This window comes from Papilio machaon, chromosome 22 (assembly GCF_912999745.1).
Source record: "Papilio machaon chromosome 22, ilPapMach1.1, whole genome shotgun sequence".
Lineage (NCBI taxonomy): Eukaryota > Metazoa > Arthropoda > Insecta > Lepidoptera > Papilionidae > Papilio > Papilio machaon.
Window position 1 is genome coordinate 6,509,689 of NC_060007.1, and position 26,300 is coordinate 6,535,988.

Below are 26,300 nucleotides of genomic sequence, written 5' to 3' on the forward strand. Positions count from 1 at the left end.
AAAATTGTACGATTTTATAACATGAAAATATGATTAATCTTTTATTGTTTACGTTTACTGTACTGTGAAATCTATTACATGAATATGTACCAGATTTTAACTAAAGACATGCGATTTGAACTGAAAAAATAATGCAAAACTACAAAGTACGACTTCAATATGTTTTAATTTATTCTTTTTTTTCCAATACCTAAAAACTCTCTTCAATTGTATCTATTCAATATCCCATATATTTCTTACAGTTATTAAAAAACACATATTTTTACGACTCGTAACTTTGAAACTCATAGCATTACGAGACAACATAACATTGAGCCGCTAGCAGCGATCGATAGTTCCGCTCGAGGACGGCAATTACCCGGCGCAGGGGTCACAGGCCGCTGGTCGCAACCGTCCCCTTGTGGTCTCCATTGTTTCCCGCTGGAGGGCGCCGCTGTACATGTACCATGTAATTGATACGAAAAGGATTAAAACTCATTCTTTAATTCCCGAATTAAACTAATTAAAGCATATTGTGAGTAAATATTACAGTATTCTAAAATATGTTTTCATATGAATAACATTATATTATAGTATTTATTTATAAAGGCCACATTTCTGTACCACGCCGGATTTACTTGTTAAAAATAACTTGAAGATATTAAACAATCTCAAAGTTGCGTCATTACAATGTACTAAAACGAGTCGTAATTTAAAAGTATCAACACAATTCATCTGTATTAACTGACCATCCCCTTCACTTTCGCTCGTAAAACTGCTCTAGTAACGGAAATCCACTCATTGTGTATCCATCGCCTGCTGAGTACAGAAAATCACGGTACAACGTCTATCAGCTACAGCAATGCAAATCGCAGCGCAGTACATTACTACTCAAGACAAGGTCGCGGTCAAGAACGCGTGATACCTCTTCACGGTGGGGAACAATGAATGTCTTTTTTTTGTATCTTTTTTTTCTTTAACAATCATAGCACAGTTACGTAGTTTTTCCTTTCTAAAAACCGAGACTTTATTATTTGTACAATCTTCCAAACATATTTTACCTAACATTGATTCTAGCGATATGTTATATTTCTTATTCAAAAGGGAATCAATAGAATTTCATTTATGTAAAGGGTTGAATAACAATCCTAGGACAAGAGCATCTATGGCTTGGAAGCATACTGTTATACCGTCTAGCAGACGTTATTGTTTAGACGTTTTCGGAGTACATACATAAAGTAGTTGAAATTACTTTGTTAGCGCCACTAGGTTGTGTGCAAGGACAACACAATGACGGTCCAATATACACAACGCTGACACAAATCCAATATGTCGGATGACGTCACACACGTTTCGCCTTCGCTTTGTTTTCAGTATCCACAACAAACTAGTCAATATAATAGTTAAACTAATTGCATCAACAACCACAATAAAAAACTTAATGAATCTCTTAGTAACTAATTAACGTCTCTGAGTATCAGAATGGTGATTAATTAACACAATTAAGTAATGCAAAGCAGTGCCGTATTGTGTAAGGATACTTGAAATAATTAATTTGTAAAGTGTTATAAGTAGAAGTTTTGCCTGGCGCGCTGCCAGTCGTCAGGATATCGGCTCAATTCGTTCAGAGCCTGCACTGCACCAATATTTATCATAAACTAGCTTTTACCCGCGACTCCGTCCGCGCGGAATAAAAAATAGAAAACGGGGTAAAAATTATCCTATGTCCGTTTCCTGGTTCTAAGCTACCTGCCCACCAATTTTCAGTCAAATCGATTCAGCCGTTATTGAGTTATAAATAGTGTAACTAACACGACTTTCTTTTATATATATAAGACTAGCTTTTACCCGCGACTCCGTCCGCGCGGAATAAAAAAAAAATAGAAAACGGGGTAAAAATTATCCTATGTCCGTTTCCTGGTTCTAAGCTACCAGCCCACCAATTTTCTATCAAATCGATTCAGCCGTTCTTGAGTTATAAATAGTGTAACTAACACGACTTTCTTTTATATATATAGATAGATATAAATATTTTATTTCGTTATGTTATGTTATAATTATGTTATAACACACAAACTTGGTACGTAAAATTCACTGGAGCTGATTCCATTTTTAAGGTCTCTTTAAAACAAGTTTGGAGGTTCAAAAACACATGTATACTATACCGTTTTACGACGTTCGCATTCTTATTTGTAACGACACTGATTATTGTAGTGACAATGCTTTTCCAAATAACAAAAGTACACCTACAGACATAAATAAAGTTTTAAAAAACAACAAATAGTCTATGTGTTCTTCCGGAATACGTCCTATATCTTTGGTAAATTTCATCGAGATCCATTGAGCCGTTCTAGACATACCTTCAAACAAACATCCATCCATACATCTAAACATTCGCATTTATAATACCAGTATAAATAAAATATGTATTTGCAACAAAGATTTACCATTTACGATGTTATCTAGTATCATGATTATTGTCTTAATTAATTGCGTATTGTATTGAATATTTTCAACATACACTCCGTATGTCGGGACATAGTGTATGTTAATTCATGACGCAACGTTTTATCTAACTTGTGCAACCGCGTCGCGACATATATAACATGTGCTAAGATGCACACTATGACAATAAAGTGATATATAGGTATATACATTAAAAATATTACGAGACACGTGAAGTAGGCTAAACATTATTAAGGTCGTTTGGGGCTTCTCTATAAACTATCTTTAGCATCTTATATCTTTCGTACAAGTTTAATAACAAATTTAAAGTTTAAAGTTATTTAGTATTTTGAAGTCTTAGATAATTATCTTCTCGCTCTTATATGTTTTGAACAAGGATAGGACCTTGTTTTGTTCAACACATAAATCTTACTAAAATTTATAAATTAGCTGTCGCTACCGACTCCTTCATTTACAACTTTATAGTAAGATGCGAATGTTTGGCTGTATGGATGGACGTTTGTTAAAAAGTATCTTAAGAACGGCTACTAATTATATATTTTTTAATTTCCCGGAGTCATGGTCAACAGCTAGTACGTTTATAAAAGCAAAAGTAATAATACAAATGTATGTATTAAATTTAATAAATGGTATTTTTATTTATGGGTCAGCGATTATCACTGATAAAGTTATCACTGACAAGATTAATCAATAACTATGATGGGCGTGAGAACATTCGAATATACTATACCAATCCTTCCCCATCTCATCTAAACACGAGCTAATGTTAAATTTAAAATGATAAACAGAACGATCGCATGAATGAGGAAATGTCGTATAGAAATATTTAACGGGTTCGCATATAGATCATACTAGCTTTTTCCCGCGACTCCGTCCGCGCGGATTAAAAAAAAACTTAAAATAGCTTATGTGTTCTTTCAGACTATGATCTATATATGCGCCAAATGTAATCGAGATTCATTGAGCCGTTCCGGGTATACCTACAAACAAACACATCCATCCATCCATCTAAACATTCGCATTTATAATATTAGAATATTTTCTTCTTTCAAAGACTATACATTAATCAAAACTGGACAAGTGACAAAAAGACTGACACAACTTCGAACTAAATTATTTTAATTCTGTCCTCAGTAACCTCCCAGGGTTAATTAATTTATCAGAGCCTCCAAATAACAAATTCCCGGATGAATAATTTGATCTGTAATCCAGACTATAAAAAGCATTAACATCGGGATATATAGCGTGTAGTCTATAAAACAAATTTTACTGCCTAGTTACGTAACTGACGGAAACTAGGCACGTAGAGAGCATACAAAATGAGCTGAATGTCTAAGTTCTAGCAAACATAGTGTTCCTATAAAAATTACGGATGCAAATGAAATTATTTATATTGCAATTAACACTTCAAAACAGACGCTTGGTGTTAACAATAAATTTTTAGTCATTGTAAGTTTTGCTTCTTATTCTAACAGCTGGTTACTATATTGTTATCTCTTGTGGAATATATTATATTATCTCACTATGCAGAGGGATAAGCCCTTTAATCTTAGGTCGCCTCTCCCGCTATCAATCTTGCTCGTATAGATGTTTATCACGAGCGTTACTTTAGCTTTAATATTTATAAGAGACGATGTTTCTGCCTCTAATTACGTCACTACAATAGGTTAAGTAATAAAATCTGATTGTAATGAGGTCAGGGTGGTTTTTTTTTCGTAACTTGCGAATTAATACAAACATTCTTAGTGAAAAGAACTTAATTTTAAAAATTTTCCCTTCAAAGTATCGGCTAATGTTACCATGTTCAGTGCAACCGAACTGATTTTTTTTTCAATTAATATTAATAATAATATTTTTATAGTCCTACATTGTGTCCGGTCACTGTAATGTATGTAGATTAGCATTGTTCCCAGTTTAGTAAAACGCTGACGATCCGACGGCCGCGGCAAAACGACGCGCGAATACTAAATAATTTATGCACAGCCTGAAGGCATTCCATGCACTTAATTACTACAGACCGTTTTACTATTTATTATGATAAACATGTAAGTAGCGTAATACGAGGATTACGGAGTCCCATACGGTACGGATGGATGGATGGAAGTTTGTTACAAGATATCTCCAGAACGGCTGCATGAATGTCGATGAAATTTGGTATAAATGTAGAACGCAATCTGAAAGAACACATAGGCTACTAGTTAAGTTTTTTTTATTCCGCGCGGACGGAGTTACGGGCGACAATTGTAACCATTTATTTAGTCTTAGCTTATTACGTCCAAATTATTAAAACAAAACTAACTTATTTTATGTAAAGTTACTTTGTAATTGCTCTGAACATTACGATATGTGAAACGAAACCATACTTTGAAAACCTGTTTTGGTTTATATCAAATTATATGATTAAGAAAACGGCGTCTGATAAGAATCCATATCTTGATAACCAGCACTGAATAATGATTACGATAAACAATATATAACATATCTAAATTGTGGCTTTAACAGTTTCATTATGTGAGAACACATTCAGTTATTTAAACAAGTGGTTAGTTTGATATATATTAATGATCATTTTAGTACAAAATCATTTAAAATAGGTGGGCAATGGTTTAGATTTCATCCTAACAGATTACGTTTCCTTGTTATTGAAATATGCATGTCATTGTCATCTCTGGCCAGTATTATGCCGAGTCAGTGTCACCCCACGGGAATAATGTAACTCTCACGTAACCCTTGCGATAAAATGTCAAGTCAGCAATATCGCCAAATCATATTGTGTGTATCAAATTATCGAGAATAAGGAGACTTGTAATCGTAAAGTACAAGTCAATAAAATAAATCTAAAGTTCAAGTATAAATTCCAAAACACGTTGCGTGGCATAACACGAGTCACTCCGTGTAATCATGCGATTTATATAAAAAAAACCCACGATTATACTAAGAAAACTACAGAGAGAAAGCTATGAAACCCATTTTGTTTCACGCCCTTATTACTAGTGACGACGACCCAGCGTAAAACTTACAATTACCTAAACCTCTACACCGTACATTCAGTATTTGATAAAAGCCGGGAAATTTATGTAGAAATGATTTAAAATGAATGATGAATATAGGGTAATACAGCCATACCGGTTTATTTATCGTTTACATGTTGTCGAAAGCTAATACAATGATCAAAACAAACGCTCGCCGGCTACTATCTCCGCCGCACTTTTCCAACATTCAGAATACCAAACGATCGATAAAAACAAGGAAAATAGACATTGTTCATCACACTCAATAAACTTTAACATTGTTTCTCTAACAACAGACTAAAGACAACGAGAAATCTAAAAAAACAAGTTGTTTAATTTGACGTAAGTATGGAAACTAATCGTACGCACTAACCTTTCTAAGACGAATCCAATTAGAATTCTAACAATTCTCCCATTAAAACGAAGATTTATAAGAGACAATTTCATCATCTAGACTTACCAGATGTAAGACGGTGTTCACCACCTCCCGGTTGGTCACCTGTCCGACTTCAATCAAGCCGATAAGGACTGCAAATTTCAGGCTATCGTTCGTCGTCATCCTGACTACTTCCTCAGGTCTCGTAATTTCACTAAAAGGCGGCGACTTTAAGTCCGCCATATTTAACTATGTCACTATTCACTTACACACAAAATTTAATCCACTCACGACGAAAAAATTCAAGAAAACATTATTCCATCGGCTCACATGATAACGCACCAATGTCGCTTTCTACCATTTTGGAATTACAGAGTGTTGCCATAATATGAAAGTGCATGTCAATTTTTGCCAATCAATCGATATTGTTTTGTTGGGAGTTTAAATTTACATACTATCGTTATTTAGTTGTTAGGTTTGCTGTAACGTTGTTATTTTAAATTTAATTTAAGCCATGCTAACTTTTATTCTAAATTTATGAGATTAAACAAATGAAAACGATGACTCATAAGTGTCTCGTAAATTTTGTTAAAATTGTATCATGTGGTTTTTTGGTCGCGTTTCCTTAAAAAGAAAATTGCTTTTGCAGTACTTTAAACGTTTTTTGCATTTTGCACAGATTTGATCACATCCACCTAGCGTTTAAGCTAAAAATTTCTAATTGCAACTTACAAAACATGGACACCAACATTAAAAAAAATTGAAGTATATTGTCAAAGAAAGATTTTATTTTGTAAAAGTAAAATTTATGATTAACCTTCCCTACCACGCGCTTGAATAATTTTTATAGAATTATTTAATACAAAATGAACTTGTGCACAAATCACAAACATTTTAAAATTCTATTAAAAATGATGTTTTAAAGTTTTAAGCATTGTAAGCCTTGTGACGTGAAGTGTGGCATAATCGAAGTCGTATTTGCACTACATTTTGCATTTAACTTCAGTATTCGTCAGTCACAGTCCGAATAAACATGGCGGCGATTGAAGTTGAGGTTCCTAAAGTAAGTTTTAATTTAATTGTTTTAGTTTTAAATACAATAAATATTTTTTAGAATGTAAACGGAACATTGTATATTTTATTTTGTATAAATAGCTACTGTGTGCTTTTAAGTGGTTCGTTATTAATGTAGGAGTATGTACAAAGAAAAGAAAACACCGTTGGGCGTTCTGTAGGTTTATTATTTATAAATTCTGAAAAATAACGTCACGAATTATTAAACCTTTCTCTTGTTTACGCTTTGACATGTGTATATTTGTAAGTGTTAAACAAATTGAACCTAAGTACCTAAGTATCCAGTGGCAAAGATTTACAAGTTTATCGTCGATTTTCAAAGTTAATTTTGTTAAAGGCGGAGTCCGCAATGCGAACTCTGAAGTTGTCGGGGCACGTCGGATTCGACAGCCTTCCAGATCAGCTGGTGAATAAGAGCGTGCAGAATGGATTCGTCTTCAACATCCTTTGCATTGGTGAGTAATGAATCACTTGCTATAATGTTTGACTAATCACTTGTTCGGCCGGCGCTGCGTTATCAACTTTGTACTTGTTAGTTTAACATACTTATACACATATAGTCTTTTCAATAATACAAAACTGTCACAAATATATGCATACTAAATGTAGCCCGCGACTCCGGCCGCGCGAAATTAAAAAAAAAAACGTAATAAGTAGCCTATGTATTCTTCCAGAATATGTTCTACATCTGTTCCAAATTTCAACAAGATCTGTTGCGATGTTCCGGAGATACCTTCAATCAAACATCCACACATTCACATTTACAATATTAGTAAAATACGATGGCAGCATAGCTAAACGATTGTTTGAAAGTATAGGAATGAGTTTAATATATGAAGCAAAACATGTTAAAAAAAAATCATGTTCACAAATTATATTGTAGCCTAATGGCATAACAAATATTCTTATTGTATGTAAATATATGATTTACCTTTATTTTTTTACACAGGTGAGACTGGTCTTGGAAAATCAACACTTATGGATTCGTTGTTCAATACAAACTTTGAGTCATCCCCCAGCCCACACAACCTACCTACAGTGAAACTGAAGGCACACACTTATGAGCTGCAAGAAAGCAGTGTCAGATTAAAGGTAAATCACTTGTAATGTTCACTCCATTTTACAATTATGTAGATGGTGGTGTTGGGACTATTTTTCTAGACTGTACATTAAGTCTTTTTTATAGGAGAAGGGGTAAACAAGCAGCAGATTGTCTAATATTAATTGATCCAACGCTCATTTACATGTGTAACAGCAGAGGAACCACAGATCTGTTGCTGACATGAAATATTTTTTAAGTAAAGTTTTGTACATGAATGTTTGATTTTCTTACGAAGGTTTAATAGAAAAAAAAACTTGTGAGCCGTCATGGGACGCCTGGCAGATGTGAAACATCATCTGTGTACAAGTAATATGCATAAAATATTAAACAAATAAATGAATGAATGAGTGGATGAATGAATGAATGGATGAAAAAATGAATGAATGAATGAATAATAATAATAATAAATAATATTAAATATTATTAAAATAAAATATATATATGTATACCTCATAGGCGACCCGTCGCCACGGCAAGCGTCGCCACGCCAACAATTCGGTTTACAAGTGATCCTATAGATGTTTCACATCAAAAAATCTTTTTATTAAATGGTTTTATCTTGACGAAAAAAAACTAAAGTCTAATACGCATTTTATTTGTGTAGTTGACAATTTGTGACACGGTGGGCTACGGTGATCAAGTGAACAAGGAGGACAGCTTCAAGGCGGTGGTGGACTACATAGACGCTCAGTTTGAGGCTTACCTGCAGGAGGAGCTGAAGATTAAGCGTTCCCTGCCCACTTACCATGACAGTCGTCTGCATGTCTGTCTGTACTTCATCTGTCCAACGGGTATGACATATTTTACTTGATAAATGTCTAAATTTTATGTGTTTCTTAATTAATTTTATATTGTGCAACAAAGATACTTTTGTTCATATTTGAGGTGTTTTGTTCCAATTGTGTATAACTGCAGTGCTAATTTGCCCTGAATGTTTAAATGGTCACAAAGTCAGTCTTTTAATGTAAGTGTCTCACTAATCCTGTACTAAGGGATACTCGTCCTCATTGAAAATTGCTCCTTTATCATTATAGGTTGACACGGTTTAATTTATGAAGGGTCATAACTTTCATTTGATATCAGTGTATTGAGCTATTAATATTCTTGTCACAAACTGCATTCACAAACTAGTTGTAGAACATGAATACGATTTTGGGTTCACTCACCTTTCATACATAGTCTATATGACTTTCTCGATAGATTTTTATTTTTTATTCTTTAAAAATAAATCAGTTTGTACTAAGTTGTAGATATAATGTAATTTAAAGTTTTTGTAGTACCTAAAATAATTTCCTAAATTCAAATATTGCCAATTAAATACCAATCAAACCTTTCCGTTGAATAACGTGTGTTAACAGGATAAGGACATTTTGCAAACAAGGATATGATATTAAAGTTGTGTGGTGCACTACATTGCATACCAATTATTCAATGATTGTTTCAACTCACTAAACAATTACATTCTCACAACATAAATATAAAACATAATGAGACAGATGAAAACAAAATATTAGTTACTGTTTCAACATCTTGCTATGTATTTGTTTTTAATATGTATACATTTTCATAACATTATTACTCTAATAAATATAAACAAATCATATAAAATGTATTCAACTAGTCAATTGAATTCTTTTTTTTTATAATATTAGATCATAGTTCATACTAGTGTTATACTAATACTACGTCCACGCGGAATTAAAAGAAAACTGAAGTAGCCTATGTGTTCCTCCGGACTATGCTCCGTGGCTATGTTAATTTTTAACAAACATTCAGATTTATAATATTAGAATAATTATAAATGCTAATGTTTGGATAGATGGATGGATATTTATTATTTTATAACTTTAAAACGGCTAAATAGTTCTAGATGAAATTTGGCATAGACATAGATTATTGTCTGGAATAAGCTACTAAAAAAAAATTATTTATTCCTCGCGGATGAAGTCGCAGGCAAAAACTATTGGATAATTAAATATGAAAAATATATGGCGCAAAATTATCTATAATTATCGGACTTTTTTTTTAATAGAATTAAATAGAAATGTTAATATTTAACATTGAATTCCAGCAGAAAACAAAACTGCGGCTGATAAGTAAAAGTTATTGTACCGTTAGTAATATTGAGTACGGTGAGCATGTCACGAGGACGTCGTGTTTGTATGTCGCGCGCGATCTGAATATGTCTGTTGTATGTACTGGTTACTGTGACATGTGTCAAGGACATGCAGTAAATATTTCTATGGGTCATATTATTGTCACACTAAACTAGAAAGTGAAATTGTATTTATGTCCTATATAGCAACACTATGAAAGTCTCAAAAACATCATGTTTTTTGAGGGAAAAATTAGAAACCCTTTTTAGATAATTTTATTACATTAATTAGTGACATATCTTTGTATTCCAGGACATGGTCTGAAGTCAATCGACCTGGTGTGCATGAAGAAGTTGGACACGAAAGTGAACATCATACCGATCATTGCAAAGGCTGACACCATCTCTAAGACGGAGCTGCAGAAGTTCAAGGTTGGTCTCATTGTTCCCGCTACAAATTACTAATTACTATAGGATTACGTTACTGTGTGCACCTCAACTGACCCCATTTAGAGTTGTGTCATGAACAGTAACAGATTCAAATTTCACATTAAATTGTTGCACTAGTATGAATGGAAAAATAGAGTCTATAAAAATTTCCCTTTATCTCAGGGGTTAAGCACTTGACTTGTAATCTGCAGGTCCAGAGTTTAAATGTCGCCATATATCAATGTGTTTTTTGATTTACATAATGTACATTTATCTGATGTTCTTACAGTGAAGGAAATCATTGTAAATGCAACCTGCACATATCTGAACACACATTGGTCCAGCGTGGTTAACTATGACCTAGTCACCCCTAACTTAGTGTAGGCTCCAAGCTCTTTACTGTGGATGTATAGTGAAGTGTGATACAATACACTTTTCAATATATATATTTTTTTGCTTGATTTGACTCTTTGTGATATGACTTCAATCAGATACTTAGCAAGACTTTACTTAGAAAATATTACATGGTACGTAATATTTTCTTACAAGTGTAGACATTACGACATATTACATTGACTATAATTACAGTAGTTTAACCAGATGATGTTTATGTTTCAGTCAAAGATAATGCACGAGCTGCAGGCGAACGGTGTAGAGATCTACCAGTTCCCAGTTGACGACGAGTCCGTGTCTGAAGTGAACGGCGCCATGAACTCTCACATCCCCTTCGCTGTCGTCGGCAGCACTGACTTTGTGAAGCTGGGCAACAAGACTGTGCGCGCACGACAGTACCCCTGGGGCACTGTGCAAGGTGCGTCACACATACATACATACATACACCTCTCATACATACATCAACTCTCACATCCCCTTCGCTGTCGTCGGCAGCACTGACTTTGTGAAGCTGGGCAACAAGACTGTGCGCGCACGACAGTACCCCTGGGGCACTGTGCAAGGTGCGTCACACATACATACATACATACACCTCTCATACATACATCAACTCTCACATCCCCTTCGCTGTCGTCGGCAGCACTGACTTTGTGAAGCTGGGCAACAAGACTGTGCGCGCACGACAGTACCCCTGGGGCACTGTGCAAGGTGCGTCACACATACATACATACATACACCTCTCATACATACATCAACTCTCACATCCCCTTCGCTGTCGTCGGCAGCACTGACTTTGTGAAGCTGGGCAACAAGACTGTGCGCGCACGACAGTACCCCTGGGGCACTGTGCAAGGTGCGTCACACATACATACATACATACACCTCTCATACATACATCAACTCTCACATCCCCTTCGCTGTCGTCGGCAGCACTGACTTTGTGAAGCTGGGCAACAAGACTGTGCGCGCACGACAGTACCCCTGGGGCACTGTGCAAGGTGCGTCACACATACATACATACATACACCTCTCATACATACATCAACTCTCACATCCCCTTCGCTGTCGTCGGCAGCACTGACTTTGTGAAGCTGGGCAACAAGACTGTGCGCGCACGACAGTACCCCTGGGGCACTGTGCAAGGTGCGTCACACATACATACATACATACCCCTCTCATACATACATCAACTCTCACATCCCCTTCGCTGTCGTCGGCAGCACTGACTTTGTGAAGCTGGGCAACAAGACTGTGCGCGCACGACAGTACCCCTGGGGCACTGTGCAAGGTGCGTCACACATACATACATACATACACCTCTCATACATACATCAACTCTCACATCCCCTTCGCTGTCGTCGGCAGCACTGACTTTGTGAAGCTGGGCAACAAGACTGTGCGCGCACGACAGTACCCCTGGGGCACTGTGCAAGGTGCGTCACACATACATACATCAACTCGTACATATTCTACTCTACCTCTGAGACCGCCCCTCCAAAGTTATACCTGAAGGTATTCCCGGAGGAGTACCGAAAGTCCACAGAGAGGGTTGTTTTAGTCGGTAACGGGACTTAGGTTAGGTGAACACCAATGAGCCTGAGCCCGACACACCAGGCATCTGATGGTGCCCTAAGGCATTTTTCCCTCTATAAAAAGAAACTTAACCTACCTCGTATGATTTTTTTCATATTATCAGGTGGCAAATGAGCTACAGCTCCCTTGTATTCCCTGAAATAGTGAAATGATCGCTGCTCATAGACATCTGCTATTGCAGATACATTAACTTACCTTTAATTGATGGAGGAGCACTCTCTCTTCCATCAAATACACTTCTCTCTTTACACTCCCTTACATTATAAAAAAGGTGGTAAGGGAAGGAGGGTTAAAATGAGTTAATGCAACAGATGTTGTAGACTACCACTGTTATTAGTTAATTATATTTGTGATGAGATGTAATGTTGTATGTGACAGTGGAGAACGAGTCTCACTGCGACTTCGTGAAGCTGCGCGAGATGCTGATCCGCACCAACATGGAGGACATGCGCGAGAAGACTCACGCGCGTCACTACGAGCTGTACCGGCGCCGGAGGCTGCAGCAGATGGGCTTCAGCGACGTGGACGCGGACAACAAGCCCGTCTCCTTCCAGCAGACCTTCGAGCAGAAGCGCAGCGCACATCTCGCCGAGCTGCAGCACAAGGAGGATGAGATGCGCCAGATGTTCGTGCAGCGCGTCAAGGAGAAGGAGGCGGAGCTCAAGGAGGCCGAGAAGGAGGTAGTGTGCATCTTCACAACATTTACGACTGCACTCTTTTATATAATACTAACCTTCGCCTGCGACTTCGTTTGTGCAGAATTTTGAAAATAATGAAAGTATCAATGGCCAAATTTCAATAAGATGTGTTGAACAATTGTGGAGTTATCAAATTCATATGTAAAAATTTCCAAGATTATACCAAATTTAATGTACATCCACGCAACCGTTCTAGAGATACCTTCTTACAAACGTCCACATATTCGCATTTATATTATTAGTAACACTAATTTTCGTAACATATATATATTTTTTTTAATATTTGCTTCTCCCTTTTACATATGTTATATTTTGAAAAAAAAAATTATAATAATCTACATTAATTTTCAGCTTCACGCGAAATTCGACAAGCTGAAGAAGGACCACACGGAAGAGAAGAAGCGCCTCGAGGAGTTGCGTAAGAAGATAGAAGACGAGACGATCGAGTTCAACCGGCGCAAGCAGCAGAGTGCGCAGCCGCATCACACGCTCACACTCGGCAAGAGCAAGAAGAAGTAGACATGTCAGCAATACTACAGACATGACACAGTCACATCTCATACAATGTTGACAGGTGACACGACGAGTTTGTTGAATCTATGCCCATTTCTACAGACTTGCTTAGTGTTTGCTGTCTAAAGTAAGATTCCAGTCAGTAAAACAACATTTCCAGTGTTGCTGCAGGTTTTTAGTCTCAAATAAATAGTGATGTGGTAAAAATCGAGTTTTTAACAATTAAAAGTTAGACCTAGATTACATTTTTTTTATCACTATTGTAGCAAGTCAATCTTTTTTGTATGTGACAGTTGTACTTGTCATTTCATTGACTGGAATTAATAATCTTACTTTAAGTATCGGGTTTGTATCTTTGTCTGCATTCTGAGGGTCTATCATGAATAATTACGACACGCTTCTCGTAACATCTTCGATATAATGTGTCAATATTTGTTAGTGTACTTTACAGCTGGTAAGGATACTACATAAATACAAATGTCGATGACTTTAGGAAAAATGTTCTCACCAATATTCGTACTAGGCTCTCTAATTACTCACATGTTAAAAAAAAACATTTTTTTATTGCTTTATGATATAGTAAAGATTTTAAAGCTATTTGTGGTGCACTTTGAAGATCATATCGTAAAGATTCACCTAGTTTTAAACAAATCTGTATTATTTATTAAAGTCCAATCGCGGAGGATGAAGAATTTCGTACATTAAAGTCACTCCCGTGTAAATACAACGTGTCTCGCTCGCACAGATACAATGGCCGCCGTCCTCAGGGATTGTAAACCTTTTACTGGAGACTATAAAGTTTGTTCTTGTTTGCATAATGTGCTTTTGGTTGGCCTTGAGTCACAACAAAAAGTCCTTGGTTTGCTTCACCTTGACTTTACTTGTAATATAAAATCTAAATAAATCTAATATATAAAATTCTCGTGTCACAGTTTTCGTCACCGTACTCCTCCGAAACGGCTTGACCGATTCTCATGAAATTTTGTGAGCATATTCAGTAGGTCTGAGAATCGGCCAACATCTATTTTTTTTTTTAACTGCGCGCGGACGGAGTCGCGGGCGACAGCTAGTAATTTATATAATAATAATAACTATATTTCATAAATTGGTAAATTTTCTTTCTCCATCAAATAATTCATATAAACCGTACTAAATACAAAAATGTTTGTGACCACTGTCAGTAGGTAAAAAGGTCATTGTACGAAATTCTTCTCTGACTCTGCTCCGCGACTGGACTTTAGTAACATGTTTCTAAAATTTAATATAAACTATCTAACATTTATTTATCATCAAGTTTTATAGAAAATAAGTTAAAAATAAAGTTTAAACACAATTCTAATTGAATACTTTATGCCAAAATGTAGTGTTTTTTTTTTATCTGGATGCTTTTTTTTAACTATAATTAATATATGACGTATAATCTCATATTGCTTAATAAATGATTGATGTAGTTTTATTTTACATCAACATATTATTTTATATTTAGTATTAAGTTTTTAACAACAATAATGTCGACATTATTTATTAAGAAAAAACGAATTCCCGTCGAATTATTCAAATGTAATGAATTATTAATTATTATTTTTTTTATCAATTATGCTTATTTTAGTTTGTCTTCATGCAATTTTTCGTGCGTTTTTTTTTGACGTATATTTAGACAAAATGTTAATTGAATAAGTTGTCTGAACTAGTGTATTATTATTTCATAACTGGACCAATTTTAAATCCGCTTAATTAAACTAGCTTTTATCCGCGACTCCGTTTGCGCGGAATAAAAAATAGAAAACGGGGTAAAAATTATCCTATGTCCTTTTCCTGGTTCTAAGCTACCTGCCCACCAATTTTCAGTCAAATCGATTCAGCCGTTCTTGAGTTATAAATGGCGTAACTAACACAACTTTCTTTTATATATATAGAAGATATATTGAACTCTTTAAGAAATCTTAGTTGACATATGAAATTGTTTTGTACATTGTAGATGTTTACAACTTGCCTTTTAAAATATTTTTTTATAATATCTATATAGTATATTAATGTAGTATATAATATTAATGCATATAAATTGCATTTATATATATGTTTTTGTAAGACAAACAGACAGACGGATGCACTTTCACAAACATTTTCTTTTTAATGCACTGACTTTTTTTTTTCTTGACGTAATTGTAATGTAATATGCCAAATTATTAGATTTTATTATATATTAAGTAAATAGTTAGTTTTAAGTAAATCTGCTTGTGTTTTTGTCAAAATTGAAATGAATTTACATCAGGAACAGTATTTAATTATTCATTCCTTTTTTCTTTTTTTAGATAAGTGTATTTTAATAAAAAATATATATGCTACTTGTTTTTTTTTTTGTGAAAAGTTGTGTATAAATTATATCGTCTTTAGATACATCTATTGATTTTTCCTAAGCAGAGATTACTAAAACGTTTTATCTCGTAAATGCTTTTGAAAATCCCACATTGGTTTAATAACAGAAAATATTCTTCAAATTTTGACCCTCAATTTCGCGATATCGTAGACTCTCGCTTGCGTCGATTGCTCGGGGGTTAAGTACTTGACTTGTATTCTGCAGGTTCTGGGTTCGAATCCCGACATGATAAATGTGTTTTTCGATTTACATATGTATATTTATCCGATCTTCTTACGACGAAGGAAAACATTGTGATGCAACCTGCACATTTAAAAAAAATTCAATAATATGTGTGAAGTCAACCTGCACTTGGCCAGCATTGACTATAACCTAGTCAACCCTAACTTGGGGTACACTCCGAGCCTCTCAATCGGGACGTATGGTGAGCTGATGATGATGTAGACTCAGCAGATCTTTGAACCAGAGGTTATCTTAACGTAAATCGTGGTCGCTTCTGGAGGGATATAAAATAAAACTCATACGATTTCAAACAAGTGATATTTTCAATGGCTTCGGCTGCGTCATGGAGTAAGTGATGGGCTTGTACAGGTTGTGGTAGTAGGTGTAGCGGCGCTTGTGCGGTGTCACCGAGGCGCACAACGGCAGAGACACGTGTGTCACATCTCCATTCTACACACAATAATGTACATGTAAGCGTAATGTTGCCCGAAGCAGAGAAGAAATTATTGATTTTTAGTCGGCACAATTCTGCCAAATTACTTATCTAATAATAAAATCTTGCTGTCAGCCCGTAAATAACCTATTTATGTGCTGAATTCACACTTATATGTTATAGTAAACAATGTACGTACTCACCTACAGCAGTGCGAAGCTATAGACGTGAGTGTTCTCAGTGTTAAATACTCGCGCAACTCATAAAGTGACTGTGCGTTAACCATCAACCGTGGTTAGTGGATACTCTTGGTACTCAAAATTCAAAGTGAACATTTGCAAGTGATCTAAGGGTGCCTACACACTATTGCCTTGCCCGCGTTTCTTACCCTGAAGTAATGTCTACGTTCTAGTATAGTTCTTTACAAATATCTTAGCGGCTCAAGGTCATAGGCGTCCTGCGCAGTGACTCGTGCTAAGTTAAGAGCTGTCTAGATATCTAAAAATAACTTTAAAAGATTGGAACAAGGTGTCTATAGTAATATTAAAAGATAACAATTTGAATATCAAAAAGTTTATTAAGTTAAACATTTGTAAATTGTAAATGTTGGCACAAATTGCAGTTGTCTTGTCGACAGAAAAGAATATCGACATAAAACATTGCCTTTTGGTCTGGTTTTGTTTCAAATAAAATAACCATAATTGTAGCTTACAAATGATGTAAATGGTATAGAATCTTATCTAAGTATGGTTTGTTTTAATTTTAGCTCTTACGTAAGGAAAGCACCATATACTGATGGGATAAAATACATGAATAATTTGGTGAAAATTCTTGTATAATTAATGTGTAAATTTAAAAAAAATTGTTTATGTAAAACTAAACAAACATCTCGACCACAGATCTGTTAATTGCTAAAAGCTTTATTATTAATTATTTAAACCTTGAATGCACTAAATATTTGCTTTTGGCTTGACTATTGATGCTCAAATTTGTATATATGAAGTGCCTCTTATGTTCTCGTGTTAGTTCAGCTTAGGTTTTTTGTGCCCCTATAACTATTGTAACAGTGCAAAAATATGTCTCTTATCTATATTACGAAAATATATGTGGACTTAATCGTTTTTGTACCCTCGAGATTGTTTTGTATGGAGTTCTTAGCTTTTCAAGATTTAGAGATAAACCTATAAAGATATTATAGCGCAGGAAATTGACAATACTGTATTAATTAAAATGCTGTATAACAATTTGTAAACGTTTTTGTAAATTGGTACTCGAAGCATATTTTTATGAATAATACAGTACAAATACGTAAGTAAGCACATTAGCATTGCACGATGTACACTTTGCGAATAACTAATAAGAAAAAAACAAATTAAATAAAACTGAAAATATTTATTACATTACAAAGCGCGAGTGGTGCGCGCTTCAAAAATTTCAACAAATATGAAATAATAATAATGTTGGCATCGATTTAAAAATTAAAATTAAAAATAATATTGAAATTAAAATGAGGAAATTATTACAAATAATAATAATAATACATACAATATTTTTAAACAAACTCATTATGACTAGGCTCCTTCGAGTTAATAAACGTGATTTGCAACTTATAGCTACGTGGTTAAACAAATGAGATTACTTAGGAGATCTACTTAATGCTTAGCTCGCGAACTTAGGGCTTGCCTCGGACACCTCCCACCCCCACCTCGCGTCAGACTGTACAACTAGTGGAATGAACGGAGTTGTAGAAAGTTATCTGGGGGGAACTTCCCGCGGAGGCGGACTTCTGTATTTGGCTTTGATGTGCAGGAAGGGCCTCTTGGGGCAGGAGTCGTCGACGAGCGTGGCGGCCAGCGAGAGCCGGATGCTCTCCTCGATGGCGGCCTGCGTCATGGGCGCGCCGCCCGTCGACAGCGACACGCTCTTCACTAGCGGCTTGCCGAAGTCCGCCGTCGTCGCCAGGCTCATGCTGCGCGTTTTCTTGGCATACCCGTTGCTGGCGGCGAAGCTCCTGCGCGGCTCGTTGACCGGCGTAGAGGCGAGACTCTGGCTGCGAGCCTTGCGGTTGCCGAGCGTGGGCGTGGGCGCGGGCGTCGCGGTCGTGCTGCGGCTCTTGCTCTTACCCGACCGTTCCGCGCCATACGGCTTCTCGTCCTTCTGCACCCCGAGGCTCATACTTCTAGATTTCTTTGGCGCATTTAGCAAAGTGTTTGAAGTGAGAGACTTCCGCAGCTCGCCGGGGGCGCGGTTCGACCGGTTGGTAGGGGTGTTGGGGGTGCTGAAGCTGGGTGCGGACTGCTTGCGGGCGCGCGGGACGTCCGCTTTGATGGGCAGCGTGAGTGCGGACTTTAGGCGTGCCTTGTTCGGCGTGGAGGAGACCACGACGCCGTCTTTTTTGTTCGGAGCGGTCCCGCCCGTCGGCGAGGACTTACCACTAGTGGAAGCTTTGCTATCTACCGGTGTGGTGGTGCCGGAGCGGTCCCTGCTGGCTATGGAGGTTTTGCTGGTGGCCGGGGAAATTCTAATGGGGGAGAGCTTGGCGTCGAGTTCGTCGAGTGGGAGGTCTGGGGTGAGCGGTGCAGTGCCGGTAGAGGCGGGTGGGGGCGCGGGCGCGGGCGGGGCGCCGGCCATGTGCGCGGGGGCCACGAGGCGCACCTGGCAGGGATCGTGGCGCGACAGGAAATGTTCCAGCGTGTCCCAGCCGCCGCCAACGCGCACCATCATGTGCCGACCCTTCAGCAGCTGTAATGTTACAATTCCAGTCAATTAATAATGTTATCGTAATGGTCTAGTGAAACATTTTTTTTATTATTCGTAGCGGATGGTACCCGTATGAAGACGTTTCTTCCGGCGATGTTGTAGCGGCCTTCGCCCACTTTCTTCACCTTGAGCAGGCGCGAGCAGCGCGCCGAGGAGCAGCTGCAGCCGCGCTCCAGCAGCCGCGTCACCAACGCCACCTGCCGACACACGTCGCAATGTTACACACACTGACGTTATTTACGAAAGATAGAACAGGTTAACTGGAGGGGGCGCACTGACCCGCTTGTCGAGCTCGTTGGTGGGCCTGAGCGGGACGTCGGAGTCGCTGCTGGCGGCGTCGGAGCGCGTACTCTCCGCGTCCGTGTTGTCGCCGCCCGGCTGGCCTGCACAACAAACACCTTTACGCTCAGCTAATGACGGCAAATTCACAAATATATCCACTTCATGTCTTATTGTATGAAGTTTTTTTTTTAATTATTTATATATACTTACAGTCATTCTGGTCCTGTGCCGTCGTGGAAGGCTCTGCTGTGTTCCTGTTAACAATATTCAATGAATTTAAAACAAATTAAAACGTACGTGTTTCCTGCCTACGACAAGGATGAATAATTTTGATACGATATTTTGTCCCCTAAACCTAAACCGATACAGTAAACCGAATAACTTACGAGTCCTCGTGTCGTGGCGGCGGCCTGGGCTCGGCATTGCTTCTGCTCTGATCAGTCTCACTACGCAGCGTGTAATGATCAAACATATTGTGTAACATGAGTAACCTCCAAATTACAATTTCTGTTCATTTTTACGTGCGTTATTTGTGCTCTAATTCATAGAATGGTAAGACTAACTGTACACATGGTTAATGATAGATATGCAAACAGAACTGACTTGTGTCGAGTCTCCTCGGGCTGTGTGTCGCGTGTGTCGTGAGGCGGCGGCGTGAGGTCGCGGAATTGCCAGGCGGCGGTGGACATGGCAGAGTCGAGACCGGAGTCGCGTTCCTCCTGCGCGATCTCCCGCTCCAACTGCACCAGGCCCGGTGGCTCCAGCCGATAGCGCGTCGCCAGCCGCGCCACCTCTAGCAGGCACAGCACCACCTGACGCGGCTGGTTGTGCAGCACTGCATACGTACACGCAACATATTAGATAGCGCTTTCGGGCTATGCGAGTTGTGGTAAAGCAACCTCTTTCGGAAGAATACTAGTGCTACACAAAAAAGAGCGCTTTACCTAGGTCATCGCTCTCGAAAAGCAGGTTCTCGTGGACGCCGAGATCGCGACAGAAGGTGAGGAAGTTGTCGGCATTGTCACGGCTGAAGAAGCTCCGCCGCGCTGCGCGCTGCCAGCAGCGTCCGCGCAGCTGAGGCACTGGCTGTAGAAAGCACGAAGCATGCGTCAACACACCGTTGCTACATAGACAACGTTTACAAAATAACACTTATAAGTGAGAGGAGGTGTTTTGGTGTTTTTTTAGGTTCATTACATTTCATAAACGTAAAATTTTTGGTAATTTTTTAGATAGAGAAGAGTCTTGTTATACAATGCTTACAAAACTGTGTACCTATAACATTAACAAATGCTAACAGCTACGTGAAAGTCGGCACACAACTAACAACAAAATGAAAGTAAATCAAAGGACATAAACGGAATACTGGCCAATGTCCAGGTAGTAGGAACGGGCTATTTGCAGCCGGCTGAAGGCACGGCACATCCAAGCCCCGTCTACATCACTATCATTTGTTTGTAATCACTCAACACAATGCGCTACTGAAGCATAATGGATTCCTGAATCATTGCTCTAATAATAGACCTGTTCGTTTACTTTCTGGAAATAGCTTCATGTTATTGATTTGAATTAAATAACCACTAGTTAAACATTCTAACCCAAATTCGAAAATCCTTACAGATCGCGTTTGAAAGCTTATCTGTTGAACACTATCATAAAGTCCCCAATCGCGGGGAATTTACTTACCCCGACGACGAGGCCCTGGTCGAGTGCCTCCTTAGCGCGCTGTTGTATGACAGCCGCCAGCTGACACAGCTCGGCGCCGTTGTCTAACGCCTCCAGGAAATTCTCCCCGGTCAGGTAATTCGTGCCTGTGAAACAATAGCAAAAATTACAGTCTTCTCACAAATGACTCGTCAATTTTATATGGTACGATTACTCTTGTTATAGTTAGCAATACAAACCTAGTTATATACCTTTAAAGAATGTAGCTTTCCGTGTGCTTTTAGTTATACCTGATAAGGGATATCAGATATAAGTAAAAGCACAGATAATACTACGCCAATGTACATTATGTACATACAACCATTTAACTATGTCCACGAATTTTCATAAATGTTTAAACTTGCGGCGTTTACGTAAACATGTCCCGGTAACCTGTAAATCTACTTTAGTTTATTTAAATCAACCCGGACGATAATTCGACGCACGTGTTAACTACTGGAACACTTTATACGCATACTAAAGTATTATCACAGAACTAGACACAACGTGATTACTACGAGATATTTAACGATTTTTATTATTTCTTAAGAAAATAAACTATCAAAGATGAGGCAAATCATAACATTAACTACTGTGTTATGGATGTCATTCAATTTATTATCTACACGATAAAATTTTGATATTCTTAACAGTGATAACACGCGTATTAATAAGAAAATTTTCTTGTATATTTTTCTAAATTAATTTAATATTAAATTGTTGTATGTTTTAGTCGTTATCTTGAAATGTGCAGCTTAAAATTCAATGCAATCAAGAATGTGTGTAGTGAGGTGGGTCAGAGTCGGACATTCATCAGGCCCACGGTCTCTCAACACATCGGACACACAACATGAATCAAACAGTAAACGATAGATTTATTTGATTGCGACTCAATTGGATTTAATCCAATAAGGATACGGACAAGGAAAATTCTTATACAATATTTTGTTCAACTGACACTGTATCTAAAAATATTTTAGAAGACATAGACAAGTAAAATATTATAGTCTGTTGTAATTTTTTTTTATAAATCTAAACTCTGGGCTTCCCTTAGTCACCATTTATCGTCTCTAAATGAGACAATTGATATCTTAGTGGTTGCAAAGAAAATTCAAGCTTGTTAACAAAGCAGATACAGGTTTATATAACAGTAGTTGTTAATTGATCTAAATATAAGTAGAGCTCACAAGTGCACTGACCGTATATAACCGCGTACTGTACATTTGGGGTGGGCAGTGTCGCGCCCGCACTACCGCACCGTGAAATTGTACACGCACTACCGATGTTTACTGAACTATTCAAATCGATGGGCGCGGCGTTACACGATCCTTTCACGTCGTTTGCTCTGATAGATTTTTAATTGATTTGTTATTATGCAATTTATATTATCCACATGAAACTTCAGAGTAATTATATAAGTATAATATTAAGTTAGACATTAGTGAATAAAATATACCATCAATTTACTATTTGTTAATTTGTAGTGTATTTAAGGGATTAGTCGTCTTATGAATATATTTTTGTGGGGCTCATTTTAGTAGTAGTAGTAGTTTTAATTAGACAGTGGCATTACTAATGCGTTAACTTAGACAATTTCTACCATAAACAAAATTTTACTACATTGGTGAAATTAATTATTTGTAAGGATATAAAGCTTTTGATCTCCCACGAGTCAAACTTTCGCGCGCCTGACCTCTGCCCTTCACCTTCTCTGATATCACTTAAAGCGACCAGCAAACCGCAACTCACCGCATTTGGACATAATTATACTCAATGAATAAACAAACAACTTCAACTAGTGATGTGCTACACAAACATATCGATACTAAATTCTAGAATTTAATTATCTGAATAATCTTCTATTTAACTGTCTTCTTTACTTTCCACTCAGGATACGAGGTTTATTTTTTTGTATTAACTATTTCATTTTTAACTTTATTGTCTTTATTTTCCTTTCTATAATATAGATTTTATCTATATTTTTTCAGACATTCAGTGGGCAATCTTTTTTGTTATGATATAGCACGGGTGCAGTTTTTAAACAATAAGTGTCACGAAGTGAGGCAATAATCTGTTATACAAATAATGTAGTGTTGTGACGAGTGCTATCTATGAAGTTAATTGTTACGGATTGTTTTTGAATTTCTTCACAGATATGTTGCAGATTGCAACACAATGTTTTCCTTCTGTAACGTCAGATAACTGTACATAAGTAAATCAAAAATCGAAAAACACACAAGACCTGCAGATTACAAGTCAAATGTTTTACCCCTGTGCCACCGACGCTCTGTGTTTTCTTCTTTCCTTTGCCTACTTGTACTTCAAGTATCGATGCACTAATTAATACACACTTTAAATGTACATACAATGTATTTATAATAGAAAACTCAATTTAACAATGGAGTTTTCTATTATAATAATAACAGTAATAAAAAATGGATTACATATTTTTAAAGACGATCAAATGATTACGGAATCTTTCGACCTTCCTTGCGTTAACTCATGCACCCTTGTAATTAAAGTAGTAGAGTCTGAGAGTCTGTCAGGCTGTGCCGCGCCCGCCGCTCCGGTGGTCCCGCGAGCTGTCAACCTTCGCAACAGCAACCAGTTCGGGATATTTTCATAAGAGGTCACAAGTTGTTAAACTTGCTCTTCATCATTTAATTGCAAATCAATGTTGTATACAACATTTCTGTACGTTTTAAGTTATAACATATATTTTTAAATTCATGTGAGCAGAGAAGACTCTTGATCAATGTGCTATTAATATTTGCATCTTTAATATGTACAGGGAACGGTAGCGGTAGTCGGGAGGATAACGGTTTGTTGATATAAAAAGGCTTGTGTACGTGTCAATACGTCCCCAGTACCCCAGAGGTGCAGGCTTTGTTTATGAATTATAATAAAACTTAAGCCCACCGCAAGAGTAGTGGTCCAAGACAGAAAATATAGAGGTTGAAAATAAGTTAACAAAAATTGAAATTAGAACGATAAATTATTAATCAAAATCAAAACTATTTATATACGCTTTCATATTTTCATTTTAAATATAATTTTTAACTATTCTAGTTTTAAACATTGATAAAAGGACTCGCTTCCGCTTGCTCATTGCACTTTAAAAACATTAGATATTCATAGTGCAAAGAGCAGCGGTAATGTGTATGTACCGGTGGCCGGTATAATATCAGTCAATGGAGCCCGCCGAGCTCAGAGGCCGCGGGCGAGCACCCGCCGCGCCGCGCCGGGCCCACTGACTCAGCGTACCAAAGCTGGACAACTGACGGCCAGGAGACGTGCCGATTGCTTGCATACGATTTATTATTTAATGAAGTATGAAGGTGATTTTCATAACAGTTTGGACTATCTAAAATAATACAGTTCACTGAAGCACTCATAGTTATTAAATGAAAATGTTACCAGTAAACTAAATGAAATAACGTATATTGTTATTTATCTACATGATATTGGTCCGTCTCTGTTTTTAATCGGGAATAATAATAATCTGCAATTGTGAAATTTATTGTTAAAAACATGAGACATGTATTGGTTTGGCAGGAGTAAGAGCTAGTAATATCAATGCAGAAGAGAGACGTATAATTGCGCGGGAGACGGCAGGGTAATGGCGCTGTCGTGACAGGGTTTTGTGCGCTGCGCTTTCCTCGGCAGATATTACTCGATTGATAGTTACCATTATTATTATACGTTTCTTTGATGTCGCCGTTGGACAAATATTTACTTTAGAAATCTATGACTAGTTTCAGTGACAGTAGTTGGTATTAGATAATAACTAAAAAGTTGTTTTATTAGTTTCAGTTTCAGATGTAAATTACTACATATGTTAGTTATATTTAAAGTTTATTAAAAATCTGTCACAGCCATGTTGAACTTTAAAAAGATTTAAGTGAACAAAAGCACCATGCATTTTACTCTAAATAATTTTATTTAAAAAATTTGGGAGTCGTATCAAGTTGCTGGTTTTTATGTGAATCTGTTACCACCAGGTGTGGGATACAACGCCATGTGGTCGATAAAGCGGCTAATCCAATCAAGATTTCTTCCAGGAAGACATTTCTTTCGGTGTATACAGTAACGTGGGAAGATGGTGATTTTAACAGATGTTGTATTGAGGATGTGTTTGTAATTGACTTCTTTGGAGGTTCTTAACTAAGTCGAAGTAATAGGCTAACTAGATCTGAGCTAGCAATAAATTAAAGGTAAAATAATGTAAATACAGTACGGATCAGCTTAATCAACACTGACTGAATGAACCGTGACCGGGTTCAGGCGCCGGCGCTTGCGACACTAAATCTACGAACACTATGATTTTGTGATAACACGGAAAATCTGCGAATTATTGTTTTACAAAGAAAAAAGACATTTATATACATATATACTCTTTGTCCTATATTCGTTTTAATTATAAGTTAATAAAGAAGTCTTTCCATTAAAAATTTAACATTTTATAGATGATGTCTTGATGAACGTTGGTAGAAGGAAAATATCCTTTTACAACTATAGACAAATTAAAGTATTCTATGGGAAGAAATCAGTTTAGTTAATACTATTTATACCTTAATAGGTAACTAGTTATAATGTTCCCTTTTAAAGTCAATGTAATTTATTGAGTCAGTATGGTAACCCTAACCACTCCGGTGTGGCCCTGCGGACTGGCTGGCTGTCAGACTCGCTGCACAACGGTTGTATTTAACAATTAGCCGGGTCACACCACACGTGTGTTGTTGTTGCGTTGAGTAACATTCGTGTGGGCGACGGGAATTCATCACGCGCACTAA

The 26,300-nt window shown here is 37.1% G+C and overlaps 3 protein-coding genes across 6 annotated transcripts in view; 1 reads left to right on the top strand and 2 right to left on the bottom strand.

The window, feature by feature from the left end:
- Positions 1–6,194, bottom strand: part of LOC106713966 (neurobeachin) — a 327,564-nt gene extending 321,370 nt beyond the window's left edge. The window contains exon 1 of the mRNA XM_045683613.1: positions 5,917–6,194. Within this exon, the coding sequence (XP_045539569.1) occupies positions 5,917–6,075 (159 nt within the window). The 5' untranslated portion in view covers positions 6,076–6,194. The remainder of the gene's footprint in view (positions 1–5,916) is intronic.
- A 639-nt stretch (positions 6,195–6,833) lies between these two features.
- On the top strand, positions 6,834–13,739 carry LOC106711159 (septin-2). The gene is made up of 8 exons (XM_045683526.1): positions 6,834–6,895; positions 7,244–7,361; positions 7,856–7,998; positions 8,613–8,799; positions 10,417–10,535; positions 11,151–11,343; positions 12,897–13,198; positions 13,568–13,739. Exons 1-8 carry the CDS (start codon positions 6,866–6,868, stop codon positions 13,733–13,735), a joined length of 1,260 nt encoding a protein of 419 aa, XP_045539482.1. The 5' UTR covers positions 6,834–6,865; the 3' UTR covers positions 13,736–13,739.
- A 2,863-nt stretch (positions 13,740–16,602) lies between these two features.
- Positions 16,603–26,300, bottom strand: part of LOC106711195 (growth arrest-specific protein 2) — a 52,598-nt gene continuing 42,900 nt past the window's right edge. For 3 of the 4 annotated variants that reach the window (XM_014503450.2, XM_014503449.2, XM_014503448.2), the window contains 7 exons: positions 21,490–21,614; positions 20,748–20,889; positions 20,407–20,638; positions 20,014–20,057; positions 19,801–19,904; positions 19,590–19,718; positions 18,279–19,503 (listed from right to left, as the gene is read on the bottom strand). In XM_014503450.2, coding sequence (XP_014358936.2) covers positions 18,514–19,503; positions 19,590–19,718; positions 19,801–19,904; positions 20,014–20,057; positions 20,407–20,638; positions 20,748–20,889; positions 21,490–21,614 — 1,766 coding nt within the window. In that variant the 3' untranslated portion in view covers positions 18,279–18,513. Of the gene's footprint in view, positions 16,779–18,278; positions 19,504–19,589; positions 19,719–19,800; positions 19,905–20,013; positions 20,058–20,406; positions 20,639–20,747; positions 20,890–21,489; positions 21,615–26,300 lie in introns of those variants that run through there. The other variant, XM_045683626.1, reaches the window with a different exon arrangement.